Below are 23,934 nucleotides of genomic sequence, written 5' to 3'. Positions count from 1 at the left end.
CTTTTAATTCCACTTTTCTACAAACTTTTTGAAACCCTTTCTATGCCACCAATCAGTGACTTTAACAAACAGAAACTTACTCTCTCTCAGTTTAGGAAGCTAGACATTTGAATTAAGAGTACCAGCTTCAGAGGAAGGCTTTCTCTCAGTCTGATCCAGAGGGAAGTTCTGTCTCTTCTGAGTTTCTGCTCCTGGAAAATCTCTCTTCCCTCACCTCTACTTCTCTCCATTGTTTGTTTAATCTCTCTTACATCTCTTACATCTTATTGGACTGCTAACTATAAAGTTGGTGGTTCAAACCCATCAGTTGCTTCTCAAAAAGCCTATTCAGTGTCGTTGTGATTCAGAACACATCTCAAAAGGAATCCTGGTGTAGCACTGTAGGATAAGCACTGGACTGCTAATGGAAAAATTGGCAGTTCAAACCCACAAGCAGCTCCTCAGATGCCCTATCTGAGTTCGATGAGTTGGAACCAACTCAATGTCATTTAAAAACTCATCTCAAAAGAAACTGACTCAAGATACACCCTCCATTAATCCTGTCTCACTCACATAACAAAAATAACTCATTGCCTCAAATGAGATTAGACCCACAGTGGGGTTATATCCACTGCCATGGAGTGGATTAGGACTCACAGTGACTGTAAATCTTTAAGGGAGAAGAAAGTCTTATCTTTCTCCCATGCAGCGGCTGGTGGGTTTGAACTGTCAACCTTCCAATTTGCAGTCTAGTGCTTATCCTATACAGCATTAACAGTGTTGTTTTACCACAGACAGGTGTTAAATGCTGTTCCAACTCATAGCAACTCTGTATAGAGTATCCGAGAAGTGGCTGGTGGGTTTGAATGGCCAACCTTGCAATTAGGAGGAATGCAGTACTTCTACCACACCAGGACTCCCACTGCATTGAGGCTAACATTTATACCACATAATTTTGAGGGATACAATCCAATACATAATAGGATCAATATTTAAAACAAGGTATAAGTATATCCTGGGCAATCTTCATGTCCCATATGTAACCACAAGGTTGGCAGTTCAAATTCACCAGCTACTCCTTGGAAACCCTATACAGGGTTGCTATGAGTCAAAACTGATTCAACGACACTTAACAACATATCCTAATGTTAAATCTATTTTTAGGTTAAAATAAAAACAGTAGGTTATGTTTACTGCTTTATTTTTAGCAACTCTGGAAAGTTATGTTCATATACCCATGCAACTGGCAGTCTTTTTCTTTAAACCACAGAAGCAATGTGGGTGTCATCAACAAACCCAAAGCAGTGTTTGTGCCCCTAATAAGCAGGATGAGGACCTTTAACATGCTCTCAAAGCACATGAGCACTCCAGGATTTAAGTGCTAAAACCATAATCACAGTTTAAAATAGTTGAATTGTGACCCTGAAATGACCCAAACAATTTTCTGTTATGTCTTCCAAAAAATGTTTCAAGTATTAGTCAATGATTAACACTGAGGGAAAAAATGCAAATATTTGCCCTTTCTTTACATGAGGCCAATGCATATTCTTTTCTTTTGTTCATTTGTTTCTTTATACATATTAAATTCTGGCTAGATTTCAATTCCTGAACTTCCCAGAAGCACTGAAAGATGACGAAAGTTTTCCCCAAAGAAAGTCTTCACACTAGTAGAGAATAACATAGTCAAGGAAGTTGACTCTGCTTTAATTCTCAGTCTGCAAGGTATTCAAGTAATAAAAGACCAATTGTCAAAACAGTGAAGTCAGAGTTTATGTGACAGGTGTGGGTCACTACTCATTTGCAGTCATGGAATCAGCATTTATTAGCTCTAGTAAAAGTCAGACTTCACCTTGCTGTTGTTGAACGTTGCCTTTGAGTAGATTCTGACCCCAGAGTAGAACTGAACCATAGGGTTTTCAAGGCTGTGATCTTTAGACCTGAACTTCTGGGTGGGTTTGAACTGCCAACCTTATGGCTAGTAGTTGAGCACTTAACCATTTGTGCTACCCAGGCTGCTCTGTATTCTCACCTTGTTGTTGTTTAGTGTCATGGATTTGGCTCCAATTCATAGGGATCCTGTATAGGGCTTCCAAGGAGCAGCTGGTGGGTCTGAATCACTGACCCTGCAGTTAGCAGTCCTACAGTCACACCAGGGCTCCTACTAAGTTCTAATGACTCAAATAAACAGACACAGCAATGGAAACCCCTCCCTACTCATCTCTCTAAAAACTCTTTAAGAATATTCACTTATAATACCTAAAATGGGACGGTGACGTACCCAGTGAAGGAGATTTCCTGTGGAGCCTCAGCACTACATAAGATCATAGGTGGAATCCTGAACCCCATCCAGAATCTTCTGAGATGGAAAATGGCCACGGGAAAGGACAAGCAGACCAGCCTGGAGAGGCTAGGAGAACAGAAGATACTTCTTGAAAGAAAGACTGACAGGAAAAATACAAAACAGTAACAACAGTCCAACTGACTACTACAAGAACAAGCAAGTAGCTCACCCAGGAGATATTCAGGCAAGCGGTCGGATCCCCTTGGAAGGGCAAACCTCCTTCCAAGACTAAGACTCAATGGGAATACACAAGCAGACACGTGCTCTGACTGGTGACCATGTTGGTCACCGATAAGGGGAAGTGAGGGAAAAACAGCAAGGAAGCTGTGAGCTAAGCCCTACCACATTCCTGTGAACCTGGGTGGAGACCTGGTTGGCCAGCAGTTTGGCAAGACCTGGGGATTCTTGGGCCCAGAGTCAGTGACATAGCCACAGAGGACTAAAGTGGATAATGAAGCACACAGCTGATAAGAAGAGAGGGCATATACACAAGAATACCCACACTTGCAGATAATACCCACTTGACCTGGCTTCAGTGACTGGATGATCGAGCTTAACTAGAAGAAGAAAGAAGAGGAACAAAAGAGTAATCTGATACAATTTGATGAACTTGACCTTCACCTATGGATGCAGTAGCTCAAAAGAGGGAATAAATCTTTACAGCGAGGATCATTCCCACTCCCTCAATACACAGGGTAAACAGAAATGGGAAACTTGGACATTGGCTACCCAAAATGGGGGGGAGGGGGGGTTTACAATGGCAAGAAGTGACTGGCTTACAAGCTTTCAAGAGGGAGCCTAGATCCAAAGGGCGCGGAGGAAGGTAGAATCTCCACTGAGTAGTATCCAATCTGTCTGGGTGATCAAGGGAGTAGAGCGGAGTACGGGAGAAACAGTGAAACCCAGAGAAACAGTGACACCAGAGATGGAGACGGAGACAATGATGTGGCGGGATGGAGCAGCTGGAAACTCTAGACCCAGAGAGGGAGAGGGACTGTGTGCTGATGACCAGGGGGCAGGCTTGTGGGGTATACCCTTTGGTTGGTTGATGATGCATGGAGGGGACTGTAAGCATGGCAATGTAACAATATATGATTGGATGAATGTAAAGCTAATGTTCTCCCATGTAAATATCACATAATTCATAATAAAAGTTAAAAAAAATATATCCACTTATAGTCTAATTTTGTAAGGCCCTATTATACCTCTCTTGGAGTCCTGATGTGGAGCTGTGGGATAATGCAATGGACTGAAAGGTCATGTGAATCGTAAGGTCAGAGGATCAAATTCACCAGCTGCTCCTTGGAAACCCTATACAGGGTCGCTATGAGTTGGAACTGATTCGATGGCACTTAACAACAACATTATATTGCTCATACTTTGGATATATTATCAGGAGGGACCAATCCCTAGAGAAAGACGTTGTTGTTAAGTGCCGCTGAGTCGATTCCGACCCATAGTGACCCTGTATAGGGTTTCCGAGGAGTAACTGTTGAGCTTGAGCTGGTAACCTTGCAGTTCAAACGGCTTTGCTGTCTGGCACATTAACTCACAGAGCCACACCAGGACTCCGGAGAAGGACATTATGCTTGGTAACATGGAGGATCCTTGAAAAAAGGAAGACCCCCCACCACCACTACCACCAGATGGATCGACACAGTGGCAGCAGCAATGGGCTCAAATGTAACAACAGTTATGTGGATGGCGCATGGCTGGGCAGTGTTTCCTTCTGTTGTGCACAGGGTTGCTATGAGACAGAATCGACTCAGTGGCACCTAACAACAACCACATTTACACAATGGGGAAGTGCAGTAGCTCTGCAGGATAAGCAAATCACAAGTCAGTGGTTCGAGCCCACCAACTGCTCTGTGGGAGAAAGATGAGGCAGATGTACAGTCTCATAAAACTTATACAGGGGCGCTATGAGTTGGAACCTACTCAATAGCACGTAACAACAACATTAACACAATATAGGAAGTGCTGGTGACTCTGTGGGATAAGCACTGGACTGCTAACCACAACATTGGCAGTTCAAGCTCACCAGCTGCTCTGCAGAAGAAAGACGAGGCTTTCTGTTCCTGAAAAAGATTTAGAGATTTACATGGTTGCTATGACTTAGAATCCACTTGATGGCACCTAATAACAACAATTAACACAAAGAAGACATGGCTAAAACAAAGCCCAGCAGCCCTCAATCCATCAACCCAAGCCTGTTAGGCTTCTTCCCTGTTTATGGAAAAAAGGAAACTGAAGAATGAATAATAATAGTTTACTCATCTATTACAGCTGTAGGACCAAAGTCTTAGAGAATCACCACATGTTCGGTAAGAGCTGTTTTTCATCTAGGAGACTCAATTTGGGAAGAGTACATATGTAATCTTCGATTATTCAATTCCATATCCGGTATAGATTTTTATTTTACTAAATTAAAGAAGAAATGCTTTTCGTGAACATAGCCAAAAGGGGGATTAAGAAATTATATCACACTGGTTCATGCTTTTCTATGCTTTCATTCTGTCATGAATCATAGTCATCAATGACATACATACTATGAAAATGTGTAGTCTTTGGGTATACAAATGTATCTAGTCCAAAGCAAAGTACCAACCCAAAGTTCAGAAAATCCAAGAACCTAGGTAAGGTAGAAAAAAAAAACAGTCATATTAATACTGAAATTTTAACTCCTCTTATGCATGTATGCTGTTAAGTGTCGACTTGGTTCTGACTCACAGCAATCCTGTGTAGGGTTTCCAAGAAGTGGCTGGTGGGTTTGAACCACTGACCTTCTGGTTAGTAGTCCAGTGGTCATCCTATAGTGCCATTCTACTATTGTTTATTTACTCCTGGATATAACAGAATATTGAGTACAATGCTAGACAGTACAATCCAATGGTTTTATTACTGAAATAATGTATGGTAATCCAATACCAGCTACTAACCCAAAAGTCGGAAGTCTGAAACCTCCCTGAGGCAGCCTAAAAGTCCTGGCAATTCCCTTCAAAATAATCAGCCACTGAAAACGCTATGGAGCACACAGCTCTGCTCTGACACTCACGGGGTCACCATGAGTGGGCCAGGACTCCATGGCAACTGGTTTATTATAATGAAAAGAAAAAAAAGCCTCCCTTAAATCCCCAATTCCTAGTGCTATCCCTAGATATGCTCACTGTCAAGCTTCTTGTAGCCTTCCAGAAGTTTTATAAGCAATATCGGCAGGTTGAAACCTAAGTGTGGTATCAATTCAAACATAAATTTGGAATAAACAAGTGAACGTTTCTGGAGAACATAAATTCTTACTCCATGAGATGAACACCACAGTTCATCAGTTTAAGTCACACTGAGAAAAACCTGGGAAAAGAATCTTTGGCTAACTACTCTTATTCTGTTAAAAGAAATTAGTCCTACAGCATGGCAGCAATTATACTTGTTAATTTTCTAGGAGAAAACAGTTTGCATTTCACAAGGATTTTTACAAGCAAATTTGATATTACCCAGCTGCTCAATAAGGATCTATGAAAGTCAACTACATCATGCAAATTTTAGCAGATTGTGCTTACTGTTTTGGTAATGTGTCTACACTATGTTTTGGTAGTTACTTTCTAATATCATTTAACTCCGTTTCATGTAGAAGCAAGATGCCATTTAAAAGCTACACTTTGCAATTCCAACGTGCGCATTTGTTCTTGGTGGTTCCCACCTTGGTCACTTTAACTTCCTGTTTTTCACACCTTGTTAATCCTGCTTCAAACTGAAACCTCCATCTACCACAGTTTATTGAGATTTTCTAAAAGATTACACTGTTCCATATGTCCACCACATATTGACAGAATCTTAAGTTCCAAAGCCTTACTTTATGATATTCTATTTGCCATCACAAAATAGTGTCTAGTAACCCCCTCCTTGGTCTTAATCACTTTTGCTCTTTCATTTTTGTCTTTTGTGTCATTAACTCCATGCCTTACTTAAGAAGTGTCTTAACAACTGTAAACAAGGATCACTTTCTAAGTCCTTTTCTCCTCTAAAATAAATGATCCTTCTGAAACTCACCCGCTGGTCACTTTCACATGGACGTTTACATTAAGCCTATGTGGTACATCTTTATCCTAAAGTAAGCATTATTTCCTGCAGCCTGCATCTGACACCAATTCATGGCTAAGGAATTATTTGGGAACAAGGAGAAAAAGATGAGCACCCCCAACTCCATGAGTTTCCACACTTAGATAAATGTAGTATGCAGAGGATTGCCTGAAGTATTAATAATATAATGAATATTATGGTTCTTACTATTATTAGTACAACTTTTCCAAAACTTCATTAAAATAAAACCAAAAATCCACACTGGATTCGAACTGACCCTATACAAAAGTGCTTATTTTATAGACAGTTTTACATTGTTCGCTGCAAAAAACACACACACCCAAAGAAACAAACTTTTCAGATATTCTAATAGCACAAATCTTTCAGTGGATACTCATGTTTTTCAACTGAGTCAGAAAAAAAAAACACCACAAAATATAATGAATGCATCTCCTTAGGGTAGGAGAAAAATAAATCTCCCCCCACTAGCTGTCAGAAGTAAATACTTCGTTCACTACATTTTAAGACAGAGAAAACTACAAACGAATCACTTCCAGGCCTACAGCCGCAGGGTGATGTAAAATAACACCGAGACTGTCTAATGGCTCTGAACACCAGAAACAACTACTCATCTCCCTAAAAAGACATACCAAAAAGCAATAGTCATTTCCACCACGCAGATAAGCTTGGGTTCAAATAGGAAAGGCCTTCATTTTTTCGGGGAAAGATGTGGCCAAAGTAGAGAAGAATGTAATGCACATTAGCCCATGTACGTTTCAGCCTCGAGATTAGCAAAAAGTGAGGGGAAGCGGTAAAAGGTAGGGCGCATTTGAAGAGGATCGCCCGTGACAGGAGCTCGGAGAACGACCGTGGACAGTGGCAGGAAAGTGATTCCACGGGGTCTGGTAAGAGAGCAGCCTTACATAAGCAGGTCGTGGAAACCCCGCGGCTCGGGAGGGAGGTGCGCGCCGCGTGGACCGCGCTCGGGCCGGGGCGGCCACTCACCCAGGCGGGCAGGTCGGAGGAGCAGACGCTGAGGCGCACCGCCTGCTCCTCGTCCTCCAGGAAGGCCAGCGCCCGGGAGAGGCGGGACGTCTTGTGGCCCTTGTTCCTCCGGCACCAGAAGAGCAGCCCCAGCCCCAGCAGGATCCAGCTGAAGCTCAGCCCCAGGTAGCCGAGCGCGTACACGGGGAAGAGCAGCACGAAGCTGCGCGCGAACTGCGTGAGCAGCCCCGGCACGTCCACGCTCAGCATGGAAGCAGGGGGCTCGGGCGCCGGGCGCCCCTCAGTCTTGGGTCCCATGGCCACGGCGGGGCCCGGGTCGCCCCCGGCCCCAGGGGCGGTCGCGCCTCCTGGACACTTTTCCCGGGAGCTACTCATCTCGAAACCACGTCTAGAGGGCGGCAGCAGCGACTACGGCCGTGGTTTGCTCCCACACACTGCTTCCCCTTCCCTAAACCAAGGCGGGATGGGTGGACCCACGGTTCCCAGGGGCCGGGGCCCGACACTGTCCACTGCGTGCGCCAGCGCCTCTTTGAGGGCGATCGCCCAGCCCAGTCCTGCCACTAGCCAAGCCGCCGCTACCGCGCCCGCGCTTCCGCCCGCAGGAGGCGTGTACACGTCATCACGCAGGGTGGGCGGGGCCGGCGGGCGGGCGCGGCAGCTCGGGGCGGTGGCTGCGCAATCGGGCGCGCGCCACCTGGGGCGGGAAGGCGGGTCGGTGCAAACGAAAGGACCCCTTTGGTACTCGGTGCCAGGAACTTAGGGAGTTATCTTCAACCTCTGTCCTGCTCTAGGGTGGTGAGGTAGGATAGGGAAGAGTTTAGCGAGGTGAAGTCATGAACAGGCTCCGCGTTGCCGGGTGTCTGGGCGCCGAAGAGGGAAGGTGCGGCGCCCTGGCACGATGGAACCTATCGCGGGCGGACGATACCCACCCGCGCACTCGCTCTCCCTTAAATTTTTACGTATTTTGTGCTTCTCGGACACGACGAAGAGTCAGAATCACCTGAGGAGATTTAAAATGTACTTGCCTAAGGTTCGAGGCTTACTCACTCGGAGTTTCCAGGGTGGGGCCCGTATCCCTCTACTTCCGTGACCTCAGGGGCAATGAAAGCATTTTTGAAGGATGTGTTCATTCTGTGAAAACGATTGGAGCTGAACATTTGGCATTGTGCACTTTTCTGACTATACTTGTCACTTTCAATACACTTCAAAAAGTTTAAAAATAAAATAACCTCCCGAGGGGTACTGGTAGGTACCAAGCTAGGTACTACTGTCTATTTTATAACATATGAAATGAAAGAATTTAGGCTCAAACAAATAACTTGCCCAAGTCACACTGTCAGCAAAGTTCAGGCTGCATCTCAATAATGTGACTTCAGCACCTTTGCTCTTTAGCATTGTGCTTCCCTGCTTAAGAGGTGCCAAAATTATAGCCAGTTAACTATTCTAAGTAATAGACCTGCCTTGTGATTTCTGAGAGTCCTTTCTAGTTAACTCAGAGGAAGGAGACAGCTATCGATCATTTTGTTTTCCAGTACTCAATCAGGGGAACTATATTTGTCTCGTACTCTCTTAAAGCCAAAAGCAGTATTAGAGAACATTCTAGATGATTGTTTTCGAACATATTCAGTGGCCCAACCTCTTAACAGACAAACCATCTCCTACTGATTTCGTTTCTCTGGAGAACCCTGATATGGGATGAAAATAATACTCCAGGGTCTTGAACATTAACCTTCAAGTATTGTTATGTGCCATCCAGTCAGTTCTGACTCATAACTACCCTGTATAGGGTTTCCCAGGAACTGCTGGTGGGTTTGAACCACCAACCAGCTCTTCCATAGCACCACATCAGGACTTCAAACTTCAGGGAAGGGCACTCAACTTTCAGGGAAAGGAAAGTGGCTTTCATTGTCTTGCTCTTCCATTACCTTGTTTGCTGGAGCATCCAATTACTTTATGTAAATTGTAACTATATAATTGGCAGTTTCCACCCCTTTTGCTTTGCTATAGCCAAGTGTTCTTATTGTCAACTTTGATTCAAGTTTTTTACAGCTAAACAAGCAATTGGAGTCCTGATGTAGTGCTCTAGGATAAGCAATGAACTGCAAAGTCAGATTGAACCACAAGGTCAGTGGTTCAAACTCATGAGCCGCTCCTGGGAAACCCTATACAGAGTCACTTAACAACAACAACAAACAAGCAGTTGCACTGTTAACATAGGGAAGAACATTAACCTTTTCTGGCTTTTCGGTTTCCTCTTAAGAGTTTGTGAAATCACATTCACGTTTCAGTCACATTAAAAATGGTAAGTACAGTGTCCATGATTATATACCAATCAGCCTCTTCAGGACCTCAGCTACCTTCCTGACCCTCACTGAACTTCTAGCCTCTTCTCTGTATTAAAGATATTAAGAAGGCAGAACATAAAATTATTGTTATACTTCAGTGGTGGTTCAAACCCAACAGCTGCTCTCAGAAACCCCATACAGGGTCACTATAAGTTGGAACCTATTCAATGGCACTTAACAACAGCGATCTTATTTTGCACTGATTCTAATAACAGATTCATAATCAGTTATTAGGTTTTCACTAATACTTTGCTCTCTATATTACTATATTACTCTTGCATATTACCTCTATCTTTAGCTTATATGCAGACAGTTCTCCAACGAAAGGGCTTGTTTTCTCAGTGGAAATATGCTCATATTTCTAGTACAAACTATAAAATTTCAACACCTGCATTCACCTTTCTAGTTTCAGAGAAAAGTGCTATCCTCTGTTTAAGTTAAATTCTTTCTGCTTTGTTTTTGATCCCCCACTTATGTCTGAATGGAGCCGTGATAACGCAGTAGTTGAACTGCTTGTCTGCTTGCCAAGAGGTTGGCAGTTCGAATTCAACAGTTGCTCTGTGGAAGAAAGATGAATCAGTTTGCCGATTTTAACCTTTCTGATTTACAGCCTTGGAAACCCTATGGCGCAAAGTCTGCTCTGTCCTATGGAGTCCTTATAAGTTAAAATGGATTTGATGGCAGTGTGTTTAGTTTCTGTTTTGGTACTTGTTGTTGTGATGTGTCATGGAGTCCGTTCCGACTCATAGCAACCCTGCATAGGGTTTCCAAGGCTGTAAATCTTTACAGGAGCAGAAAGCCTCATCTTTCTCCCCCAGAACAGCTGGTAGTTTCAAACTGTTGACCGTGGGATTAGTAACCCGATTCGTAATCACCACAGCTCCTTTTGGTACTTATTATCTGGGTCTTATCAGTCATCCTCTCCCTTGCTACTACTGGGTCCTCCATCAACACCTTTGAATAAATTTCTTTGCAAAGTGGTGGAAGCATCCTTTTTATCTTTTTATTTCCCCCTTGTCTTTTTTTTTTTTTAATCAATTTTTACTGAGGTTTAAATTACATGCAATAAAATTCACCAACTTAAAAGTGTACAATTCAGTAACTTTTAATAAATGTAAACAGTTATGTAACCATCACCATAGTTAAGATACAGGACATGAACACCACCCAAAAAGTTCCTACATAGTCAGCCTTGTTTCTCCTACCCTTCCCCACTGGCAACCACTGACTTCCTTAACATCACTATACTTTTGTTTCTTGTAGAATTTCACATAAGTGAAGGCATACAATATGTAGTCTTTTGTGTCTGATTCTTACAATGATTTTTAGGTTCTTCTGTGCTGATGAATGTTGTTGTTGTTAAGTGCCGTAGAGCTGGTTCCTACTCATAGTAACCTTATGCATGGCAGAATGAAACTGTCCTACACTATCCTCACCATCATTGATATACTTGAGTCCATTGTTGCTGCCATTGTGCCAACCCATCTTGTTGAAGGTCTTTCTCTTTGTCTCTGACCTTCCACTTTACCAATCATGATGTCCTTCTCTGGGGATTGGTCCCTCCTGGTAATATGTCCAAAGTATGAGAGTCGAAGTCTCGTCATCCTAGCTTCTAAAGAGCATTCTGGCTGTACTTCTTCCAACAAAGATATGTTTGTTCTTCTGGCAGTAGTACACTGTATTTTTAATATTCTTTTCTGTCACCATAACTCAAATGTATCAATTCTTCTAGTCTTCCTATTCATTGTTCATCTTTCACATGCATATGAGGCTACTGAAAAGACCATGACTTGGGTCAGGCACACCTTAGTCCTCAAACTGACATCTTTGCTCCTGAACACTTTAAAAAGGTCTTGTGCAGCAGATTTGCCTAATGCAATATGTCGTTTGATTTCTTAACTGCTGTTTCCATGAGTGTTGATAGTGGATCCAAACAAGATGAAATCTTTGATAACGTCAATCTTTTCTCCATTTATCATGATGCTATTTATTGGTTCAATATGAGGATTTTTGTATGAATAGTTTATCCATTTTATTGATGTTCTTATTAAGTGCCGTCGAGTTGGTTCCAACTGATAGTGACCCCATCTAGAGTTTCTGAGAAGCGGCTGGTGGGTTTGAACTTCCAACCTTACATTTCACACCAATCCTGCAGCACCACACCAGAACTCTTAATTTAGCCATTCACTAGCAGATGAATATTTAGGTTGCTTACAGTTTTTATTATTATGATGAAAACTGCTATGGAAATTGTGGATACACTTTTAAGTAGACATTTGTTTCAATTTCTCTTGGATGAACATCTAGGAATAAGATTTTTTAGTTGTATAATAGACCTATGCTTGAACTTACAAAAAAACTACCAGCATTTCCAAAGTGGCTGTTTGAAAATGGCCAGAGTTTTTTCAAAATGAGCCATTTTGCACTCCAACATCAATATATGAGAGTTCATTTTCTACCAACACTTAGTATTATCAATCTTTAATTTAGCCATTGTCAAATATTTAATTTTGCTTGGCTCCACAATCAATACTTATAAAAGCATCAGTCAAGAAATCACATGACATATGGCAATAGGCAAATCTGCTGTAAAAGGCATCCTTAAAGTGTTACAGAACAAAGATGTCACTTTGAGGTCTAATGTGCACCTGATTGAAGCCTTGGTATTTTCAGCGGCGTCATATGTATGTGAAAGCTGGACTGGAGGAAAACTGATGTGTTTGATTTATGGTATTAGCGAGGAATATTGAAATTATCGTGAATTGCCAGAAGAACCAATAAATCTGTTTTGGAAGAAGTAGGGCTAGATTGCTCCTTGAACATAGCAATGGCAAACTTTCATCTCTTGATGCCTCCAATTCTAATCCAACACCTCAGGATTCTTTCTAGCCTACTTTGGACATGCTGTCAGGAAGGACTATCCCTGGAGATGGATATCATACTTGGTAAAGTAGAGGAGGGTCAGCGAAAAAAGGAAGACCCTCACCTCAATGAAATGATTCACACAGTAACAACAAAAGACTCAAACATAACAATTATGAGGATGGTACAGAGCCAGAGAGTATTTCATTCTGTTGTACATAGGGTGATTATGAGTTGGAACCAACTAGACAGCACCTAACAACACTTAAAAGTATAGTAATTACTCATTGTGATTAATTTGCTTTTACTCAATTACTCATGAGAGTCCTGGTGTGACACTGTAGGATAAGCACTCAACTGCAAGGTCAATTTGAACAGCAAGGTTGGTCATTCAAACTCACCAGTTGCTCCTTGGAAACCTTATACAGCAGGTTCACTATGAGTCGGAACCAACTTGACAGCACTTAGCAATAAGAAATTACTCATGATGTGAGCCATATTTTCATGTACTTATTATTCATATTTTTTTCTCTGAACTGTGTGCAGATCTTTTGCCTCACTTCTTTTTATGTTACCAATCTTTTAATTTTTTTCCAACTCAAACTCACAAAGACGCCTATTTATGTGATTCTGTGATTCTTCTTTTGGGATATAACCACACAGCCTTACAATAACCATCCCTCACCTGAGCTATCCTGAATAAGTCTCTGTGCTTTGCAACCAGAACATCAGCGTAAACATGGCCCTTCAATTTCTCAAATAGATTATTATAAAAATGACTTAATTGATTGGAATCCCTTTTATCCTTCTTTCTTTAAAAGCTATCTATATAGACCATTCATTTCCATTTCCTTTTCTATTCCTTTCCTTCCTATATCTTTTTGGCACAGAGGAGTCAGTGGTAGGCCTACCTTGAGGGGGTATACCATTCTGCCCAGAGACACAGGAAGGTGAGAGGCATGGAGATGGCCAGCAGAGGAGATAGTCCACCTGATTACATTGAAAAAGTTAATAAATATACTGAGGATAATAAAATGAAAGACAGGTTTCTCACTGTTGGAAGAAACTTAGAAATGTGGGAAGGGAGAAGGCTAGCAAGAATCCTGAGGTGTTGGATTAGAATTGGAGGTATTAGCACAAACACATTTAACATACACATTAAGTGTGTTGCAAATAGTATAGATATATACATGTACAAACACATATAAAGGAGTTAGAGTTAAAAGTATGCATTTTTATTTATATATGTGTAGATGGATGTGCCAATAATGGTGCTCTGGTGGTGTAGTAAGTTGTGTGCTGGGCTGATAACTGCAAAGTCAGCAGTTTGAATCCATCAGCTGCTCTTCAGGAAATGAGGCTTTCTGCTTCTGTAGAGATCTAGTAAACAGACTAAAAAAGAGAGCGGTAGCTCCATACTATAAGCACTGCATTGCGAATCACAAGGTCCGAGGTTCAAGCCTGGTAGCCGCTCTGTGGGAAAAAAGATGAGACTTTCTGCTCTGGCAAAAAAGCCCTATATAGGGTCACTGAGGTGGAAGCGACTTCATGGCATCCAACCACCACCACCATGTGCAGATAAACATACATGAATTTCTTCGTTCAGTCTGCTGGGAGCAACTGGAAACCATGGTACCCTTGTACCAATAAGTAAACCAAGTTCCCAGATCTTAGATTCTAAATATCATTCTTCAATAAGAGGAACGAGGTCTCTTTAGAGAAACAGCTGATTCCAAGACTGCGGCAGTGAAAGTCTAAGTCAGTCCTGGAATAGCTGTTGTGTGAGAAAGTACAAAAGTCCTCCAAGATGCATGTGCTTCAAAAAACACATAGACACCAACTTGCTGAGGCTACAGCTGGCCAAATCCAGGACAATCTGAGCCACAAAATAAAGGGTGATATTAATAGATTAAATATTGAAATAAAGGAATTGCTGAATGATGAATGAATGAAAGATTAATTAATGGGAGAGAAGGAAAAGCTCTTTTTACATTATAATAAACCGAGAACGAATGATGGAATAGAAAATCACCTTTTGCCAATCATCATGGTGGTGGTTGATTCAGTAATGGGTTGTCAATGGAGACAAAGAGTGGTAGGTGGATCATGACTAATTGCGATGGTCACAACTATAAAGGTAGAAGTTTTGTAACAAAAAGAGGGCAGTAATTAATCTTACAGTCCAGGTATAGAGAACCCTAGGACCATCAAGGGAGAAGAGCACAAGCGGAATGCAGGACCCTTTCCAGAGAAGCAGCAGCACCAGAGATGGAGACAGAGATGATGGCTTGGAGAAGCACAGCAACTGAGGACTCTAGACTCATGGAAAGAGAAAGGCTGTGTGCTGGCAGCCAGGTGCTGGTGGCCAGGAGGCAGGCTTGCGGAATGTGCCCTTTGGTTGTTTAAATGATTATATATTCCTGAATGTTTTTGTATACATCGCGCTCCCCACCACCACCAAAAACAAAAACAGGGAATAGAAGCAAATACTGTTGAATGATGATGCACAGAGGAGATTGTAATATTGTAATAAAACGATGAATGTAAAACTGATGTTCCCCCATATAAACTATCACTCAATTCACAATAAAAACTTAAAAAAAAAAAAAAAAGAGTGGTAGGTAGAGTTTGATGAGAAATAAATTGGAAAACCTTTCCACAAGATACTTAACCAATTACAAAGGGGGAAATGGAGTCATTACTGTAAAGAAAATTGGCAGAGACCAACACAAGCAGGTGATTCCAGTAGTGGGGTAGGTTAAACTTGTGAGCTCCTGATGTGATGTACTGGAAGAGTGCAGCACCATTTAGGTAATATTCAGGCCAAGAAAGCATGACCTGAGTCTGGGCATGAGGAAAGATGGGGCAGGCTCAGTATATGGTCATCCTGATTTCTTCAAAATAGTCATGAAATACAGGGAAAGGCTGACAGATTGTTTTGGGCTGCAGGAGCATGAAGAAACATGATAACCACATACAATGTATGTCCCAGATTGGGCCCTGGACCACAAAGGAAATCAAAATCATTGGGACAGTTGGTAAAATTTGCATAGGGTTTATGAATTGAACAACAGTGTTGATTGAGTCCATGTTGACTTTCCTGCCCTGGCAGGGTTGTATAATAGAGGCTCTCCTTGTTTTTGGGAAATGTTCAAGAAGTGATGAATAATTACATCTGACTCAGAATCAGAAAAACAAAAGAATGGCAAAGGGTGAGTGTGTGTAGAGACAGTAGTCAGACACCTGGCGAATTGACTGGAAGAGATCCATATTTGTACCCATTCCAAAGAAAGGTGATTCAACGAATGCAGAAGCTATCAAGCAAAATCTTTATTATCACATGCAAGCAAAATTTGACTGGAGATAATTTAAAAAATAGCTGCAGCCATGCATTCACAGGAAACTGTCAGAAATTCAAGCTGTATTCAGAAGAGATCGTGGAACAAAGGATATCATTTTCTCTTCAGATGAATTTTGGCTGAAAGCAGAGAATACCAGAAAGATGTTTTACTGACTACACATAGGCATTTGACTGTGTGGATCACAACAAATTATGGATGACATTACAAAGGATGGGAACTCCAGAACACTTAATTCTACTCATGTGGAACCGTATACAGACCAAGAGACGTTTGAGCAAAACCAGGGGAAAGGCATGATTTAAATCAGAAAAGGTGTGTGTGTCAAGGCTGTATCCTTTCGCCATACTTATCTAATTTGTATGCTGAACAAATAATTCGAGAAGCTGGATTATACAAAGAATGTGGCATCAGGATTGGAGAAAAACTCACTGACTACTTAAAATGTGCAGATGACACAAACTTACTTGTTGAAAGTGAAGAGAATTTAAAACATTTAGTGGTGAAGATCAAAGATTTCAGTATGGATTGGACCTCAATATAAAACAAAAATCCTCACAACTGGACCAATAAATAACATCATGATAAAAATGTAAAAGAGATTGAAGTTGTCAAGGATTTCATTTTACTTGGATTCATAATCGAAGAACTCAAACAATGGATTGCATTGGGTAAATCTACTGCAAAAGATGTCTTTAAAGTGTTAAAAAGCAAAGCTATCACTTTAAAGACTTAAGGTGCTCCTGACCTAAACCATGATATTTTCATATGCTTACAAAAAGCTGAACCATGAATAAGGATGACTGAAGAAAAATGGATGCCTTTGAATTAAGATGTTGATGAAGATTACTGAATATACTATGGATTGCCAAAATAAATAAATAAATTGGTCTTGGGGGAAATACAGCCAGAAGGCTCCTTAGAAGGGAGGATGCAAAAAAAAAAAAAAAAAGGGGGAGGATGCTTAGATTATGTCAAACATACTTTGAAAATGTTATTAGGAAGGAGCAGTTCCTGGAGAAGGACATCATACTTGGTAAAGTAGAGGGCCAGCAAAAGGGCAGAAGACCCTCAACGAGATGAGTTTACACACAGTGGCTTCAACACTGGGCTCGAGTATAGCAATGATTGTGAGGATGGTCCATGTTTTTTTCTGGACAATGTTTTCTTTCTGTTTTACAGAGAGTCGCTATAAGTTGGAAGTGATTCCATGGCAGCTGCTAATGTCACGGTCAGCAGTTCAAAACTACCAGCTGTTCTGCGGGAGAAAGATGAGGCTTTCTGCTCCTGTAAAGATTTATAGCCTCGGAAACCCTGTACAGGGTCGCTATGAGTCGGAACCGACTCCACGGCACATAACAACAAACAACATATAGACGGACTGAGAAAACTGGGGAAAATGTGATGAAATGTCAATGGTTGGGGAATCTGGATGATGAAGATAAGGGTGTTCTTTGTGTTCCACTGCATAGTTTCTATACATTGGTAGTTATTTCAAGAATTTTTTTTTTAAATCCATACAAAGGTAAGTCGAAGAGTATTGCTATAAAATCATACAACATCTTTTTTTAAAAAAATAACAAAATGTGAAGCAAGTGTTTTTCTATCTATCCTTCATCTGCTGTTGCTGCTGTTAGGTGCCATTGAGTCATTGCCAACTCATAGCAATCCTATGCACAACAGGACGAAACACTGCCCAGTCCTGGGCCAACCTCACAATCATTGCTACACCTGAAGCCCATCACTGCCACCACTGTGCCAATCCATCTCATTGGGGGTCTTCCTCTTTTTCTCTGACCCTCCACTTTACCAAACATGTTATCCTTCTCCAGTGACTGCTCCCTCCTGATAAGATGTCTGAAGTATGAGAGATGAAGTCTGGCCATCCTGACTTCCAAGGAGCACTTGACGACACATAACAACAACAACAACTTCACTTTCAGCAAGCAAGGTTGTATCATATGCATATTGCAGGTTGTTAATGAGTCTTCCTCCAATCCTGATGCCACATTTTGCCTTCATATAATCCAACTTCTTGGATTATTTGTTCAGCATACAGATCGAATAAGTGTGGTAAAAGAATACAACCCTGGTACACACTTTCCTATTTATAAACCACTCATGTTCTTTTGTTCTGTTCGAACAACTGCCTCTTGATCTATGTACACATTCCTCATGAGCACAATTAAGTGTTCTGGAATGTCCATTCTCTGCAATGTTGCCTATAGTTGGTCCTGATCCACACAATCAAAAGTCTTTGTGTAGTCAATAATGCACAGGTAAACATCTTCCTGGTATTATTAAGTCAAAGAGGTATCAAAACTAAAAGCAAAAATTACAGGTTGGGACAACTATTAGGAGATTTTAAGAAATGAATATGGGGCCAGGCACAGGGCAATAAGAATGAACGTGGGAAAGGCAAGGATGGGGAGAGCAGTGAGCATGTGCTGAAGCTACTAGAGGAGAGGATCTGGAGAAAAATTTGATCTTAGATAAGTACCTTGGTAAAGAAATAATGGGATAACATTTCTAAGCCCCACTATGTGCTTGGCTATCTTGGCCTCCAACGAGCACTCTGGATGCACTTCTTCCAAAATGGATCTGTTCGTTCTTTTGGCAGCCCATGGCACTTTCAATATTCTCCTCCAACACCATAACGCAAAGACAACAATTCTTCTACGGTCTTCCTTATTCACTGTCCAGCTTTCGCATGCATATGAGGTTATTGAAAATACCATGGCTTGGGTCAGGCACACCTTAGTCCTCAAGCTGACATCTTTGCTCTTCAACACTTTGAAAAGGTCTTGTGCAGCAGATTTGCCTAATGCAATATGTTGTTTGATTTCTTGACTGCTGCCAAGATGGCCAAACTTCGTCTCTCATACTTTGGACATATTGTCAGGAGGGGCCAGTTGCTGGAGAAGGATATCATGTTTGGTAAGGTGGAGGGTCAGAGAAAAAGAGGAAGACCCCCAACTAGATGGATTGGCCAAGTAGCAGCATCAATGGACTCAAGTGTGGCAACAGTAGTGAGGTTGGCCCAGGATCAGACAGTGTTTCATTCTGCTGTGCGTAAGGTCACTATGAGTCGGTACCAACTTGATGGCACCTAACAATGACAACAACAATTATGTGTTTACAAGTTGTCCTGGCCATTGCACTGTCTCTGTCATCCTCTAGTTCCCCAGGCTCTTTTTCATAATCCTTGATCAACTCCAGCTGCTCATCTCCCCAATCTTGATTACCATCATCATCCAGTAGGTGCCTGTCCTCAGCAGAGTCATCTGAAGCCCCCTCAGACTTCATCTTCACATTGTTGTTGTTGTTGTAATGTGCCGTGGAGTTGGTTCGGACTCATAGCAACCCTGTTCAGGGTTTCTGAGGCTGTAAATCTTTACGGAAGCTGAAATCCTCATCTTTAGCCTGGGGAACCGCAGGTAGTTTCGAACTGCTGACCCTGAGGTTCCCAGCCCAATTCGTAACCACTACACTACCAAAGCTCCTTATTAGTCTCATCTTTCTTCAGGGAGCTGCTGCTCTGCACCTCTTCTGACATATCATTCTTCATCTCTACTTGTTTGCTCTGTTCCTTTTCAAAATTTTCCAGATTTCGAAAAATTTCCAAATTTAAGCTAGGTCATCTCCTTCTTAATGGTCTGAAGGTCATCTCCTTTCAATTTTCCAGACTTGGAAGAAGATTCTCTCTGTCCACTTTTGGAATTGAAGCCACTTTTGCCCCTTCATGAGGTGTTTCCGGATATACGCTGGCATTTTAAGGGCACCACAGCCCTCAACGGGAGGAGGGGGAAGAATGTGTGCTGGGTATCTGTACATCCTATCATAATAATCTCGCGGACAGTCATACGTAGCCCAAGTCAAAAGAAGAGCTGTATGCCTCTGCTACAGATTGTTTCACACTTGCTTTTCCTCTGCTCACTTTTGGCTCTGCAGCCAGATTCATATCTAAAACCTGGCCAGTGATCATTCTGCCATCCTCTCCTGCCTTAGCAGAAATGCCTGGGCATTTCTCTCATTAACGTACGGAACAAAGGCAAAGCCTTTATGAACAGAGCAACCCACGATTTTGCCTTACTTTGAGAAGATTGCCTCCACATCATACTTCTTTACCACAGAGTACTGAGATGTCCAGTAAGTACATGGGAGTTCATAGAGCAAGGATCTCTCTTGTTGGTAACATTGCTGGCCATGATGTTTGACAAGGTTTGTCACACAGCTGAAAAAAATGTAACTGGAGATCAAAAATATCTTCTCAATCTTAAATCCAGATCCTGGTTTTTGGAGACAATAAAAACAAAACAAAAAACCCAACAGCTTGTAAATTTGCCATAGTGCACAGCAAGTTGCATCATTATGTTTAAAATGTCTTTAGAAAATCAATTTTGGAATGGGAATGTGTGTGTTCTGGAAGGGTAGGGAAGGGAGCTTAAAAATCAAAGTCACACTCCAGTGAGTAGAGATGGGGTTCACCTTGCTGCCCAGGAGAAGGAGGTAGGGAGAAAATATTTGATTATAAATCTTCTTCTTCAGGGTGCTATGTGAGGAAGCCAACTGTTGATCTAAGGTCGGCAACGTGGCTGCAACTGCTCAAGTCTTTGTCTCTTCACAAGAATGAATTTTTCTTCCTTTTAAGTGTCCTTTAAGGTTTGGGGGCGGGGGGAAAGAAGTCTAAAGGGGTAAGATCAGGGCTGTAGAGTGGATATGGTAAGATTTTCAAATGAAACTCTTGTGGGACAGCACTTGAAGAATGAGCAGATTGCACTGCTAGGATGGAAAAGAATTCTTTGCAACGTTTTCTGTAGTTTGTTATGATCCACACAGTTGAGTAACTTTGCACATGTAGTACAGCACAAGTAATCATCTCAAACTTAGTTACTTGGAAAACACACAGTTATTTATTTATTAACTTTTTATTTTGAATTGAGTGAAGGTTTACAGAAAAGATCATCACTTTTACATTCAACATCATTTCATCTCAATGATTGCAATCCCTCCCCCCGCCCCGTAACAACATTTATCCATATAGTTTCCTGCTCATGTTTCTTGTTTCCATTCCTTCTTCTTTCCTGACCCTTCTGAATTTTGTCCTTGGGTGGTTGCGTATGGTGTTCATACCTCACTAGTGTTGCCCTCACTATATAGTTATCTATTGCTTGACTGACATTTAAAAAAATATTTTTACCAAGACATTCAAGGCCCTTTACAAATTGATTTGTGTCTATCTTGTTAGCCTCATCCCCATCACAATCCTCTCCAGCTGCAAACCTCCTACTGTTTGGAATAGGCCTGCACTGTCCAATATGGTTGTACTAGTCAGACATGGCTTTGATCCCTTAAATATGCCTCGTTGGAATTGAGATAGGCTCAAGAGAGTTTCTGAGTGGTGTAAATGCTTAATGTGCTCAGCTGCTAACTAAAAGGGTGGGAAGTTGAGTACACGCAAGTGTACCTGGGAAAAAGGCCTGGTGATCGACTTCTGAAAAGTCAGCCATTGAAAACCCTATGAAACAGTTTTATTCTTACACACATGGCATTTCCAGGAGTCGAAATCATGTGTAAGTGTAAAGTACAAATCAGATGGATACATTATAAAAATGAATATGAAATACCAATATTTTGAATATATGTTGTTGTTATTAAGTGCAATGGAGTCAGTTCTTATTCATAGTGACCCTGCATAGGGTTTCAGAGAAACTGCTTACTTAGCAGGTAGCAGTCATGTTCTTATCCAACAGTGTCCCTTTTGGCACATATTAAAATAAAAATCTCTTTAAATATATTTTGTTAAACTGCATTATGAAATTTGCTATTGTTACATGCCATTGAGTGGGTTCTGACTTATATATAGCAACAGAACCAAACGCTGTCCCGTCCTGGGCCATCCTCACAACCATTCTTGTATTTGAGTCCATTGTTGTAGTCACTGTGCTAATCCATCTTGTTGAGGGGAGTCTTCTTTTTCTCTTACTCACTGCTTTACCAAACATGAAGTTCCTCTCTAGGGATTGGCCCTTCTGACAACATGTCTAAAGTAGGTGAGATGAAGTCTTGCCATCCTCAATTCTAAAGAATATTCTGGCGGTACTTCCTCCAACCACCACACGTCTGTCAGTTTGTCATACTGTGTTGGCTTGGGAGTTGCTGTGATTCTGGAAGCTATGCCACCAGTATTTTAAATACTAGCAGGGTCACCCATGGTGGACAGGTTTCAGATGACCTTCCAGATGAAGACAGACTAGGAGGAAGGAATGACAAACTACTTCTAAATATTTACTCAATGAAAACCTTATGAATAGAAGAGAAACACTGTAAGATATAGTGCCGGAAAATCAGCCCCCCAGGTTGGAAGACACTCAAAATGTGACTGGGGAAGAGCTGCTTCCTCAAAGTAGAACTGACTGTGATGATGTGAATGGAGTAAAGCCTGTGGGAGTGAAGCCTCCAGGACCTTCATTTGCTGGTGGTGCACAACTCAAAATGAACAGAAACAGCTGTAAAGATCCATTGAAAATTGGAACATGGAATTTACAAAGTATAAATCTGGTAAAATTGGAAGTTGTCAAAAATGAAACGGAATGCATAAACATCGATATCTTAGGCATTAGTGAGCTGAAATGGACTGATAGTGGCCATTTTGAATCTGACAACCACATGGTTTACTATGCTGGGAATGACAAAATGAAGAAGAATGGTGTTGCATTCATTGTCAAAAAGAACATATCCAGATCAGTCATGAGGTACAAAGCTGTCTGTAATAGGATAATATCCATGTGCCTACAGGGAAGACCAGTTAATATCACTATTATTCAAATTTACGCACCAACCACTAAAGTCAGTGAGGATGAAATTGAAGAATTCTACCAACTTCTTCAATCTGAAATTGATCAAACATGCAATCAAGATGTATCGATCATTACTGGTGAATGAAATGCAAAGGTTGGAATGCAAAGGATCAGTAGTCGGAAAATATGGCCTTGGTGATAGAAATGATGCAGGAGCACGCATGATAGAATTCTGCAAAATCAATGATATGTTCATCTCAAATACCTTCTTTGGACAGCATAAGAGACAACTATACACATGGACCTCGCCAGATAGAATACACAGAAACCAAATGGACTACATCTATGGAAAGAGACAATGGAAAAGTTCCATATCATCAGTCAAAACAAGGCCAGAGGCAGATTGTGGAACAGACCATCAATTGCTCATTTGCAAATTCAAACTGAAGCTGAAGAAAATGAAAACAAGTCCACGAGAGCCAAAATATGACCTTGAATATATCCCACCTGAATTTAGAGATCATCTGAAGAACAGATTTGATACAATAAACACTAAAGACCGAAGACCAGAAGACTTGTGGGATGCCGTCAAGAACATCATAAAGGTAGAAAGCAAAAAGTCATTAAGAAGACAAGAAAGAAAGAAAAAGTCAAAATGGATGTTAGAAGAGACACTGAAACTTGCTTTCCAGTGTAGAGATGATAAAGGAACTGGAAGGAATGAGGAGGTATAAGAGCTGAACAGAAAATTTCAAAGATCAGCTCAAGAAGATAAAGCCAAATATTACAACAAAACGTGCCAAGATCTGGAATCAGAAAACCAAAAAGGAAGAACATGCTCAGCATTTCTCAAGCTGGGAGAACTGAAGAAAAATTCAAGTCTCGAATTTTGTTATTAAAGGATTCTCTGGGCAAATTATTGAATGAAGCAGAAAGCATCAAGAGAAGATGGAAGGAATATAGAGTCACTGTACCAAAAGGAAATGGTAATGTTCAACTATTTCAAGAGGTAGCATATGATCAAGAACCAGTGATACTGAAGGAGGAAGTCTAAGGTGTGTTGAAGGAATTGGCAAAGAACAAGGCACTAGGAATTGATGGAATAAAAATTGAAATCTTTCAAGAAAGTAAGGTGGCACATGAGGCACTCACTCATCTCTGCCAAG

General features: G+C 41.4%; 1 protein-coding gene and 1 pseudogene across 1 annotated transcript in view; both read right to left on the bottom strand.

Moving 5' to 3' along the window:
* Window positions 1-7,675, bottom strand: part of ESYT2 (extended synaptotagmin-like protein 2) — a 167,456-nt gene extending 159,781 nt beyond the window's left edge. Inside the window, exon 1 of the mRNA XM_006874434.1 lies at window positions 7,403-7,675. Within this exon, the coding sequence (XP_006874496.1) occupies window positions 7,403-7,651 (249 nt within the window). The 5' untranslated portion in view covers window positions 7,652-7,675. The remainder of the gene's footprint in view (window positions 1-7,402) is intronic.
* Window positions 7,676-8,233: 558 nt separating this feature from the next.
* Window positions 8,234-20,176, bottom strand: LOC102842321 (annotated as a pseudogene).
* Between the last annotated feature and the right edge of the window lie 3,758 nt (window positions 20,177-23,934).

Source organism: Chrysochloris asiatica, unplaced genomic scaffold, assembly GCF_000296735.1.
Source record: "Chrysochloris asiatica unplaced genomic scaffold, ChrAsi1.0 scaffold00277, whole genome shotgun sequence".
Lineage (NCBI taxonomy): Eukaryota > Metazoa > Chordata > Mammalia > Afrosoricida > Chrysochloridae > Chrysochloris > Chrysochloris asiatica.
This window is presented reverse-complemented; position numbering and strand designations above follow the sequence as displayed.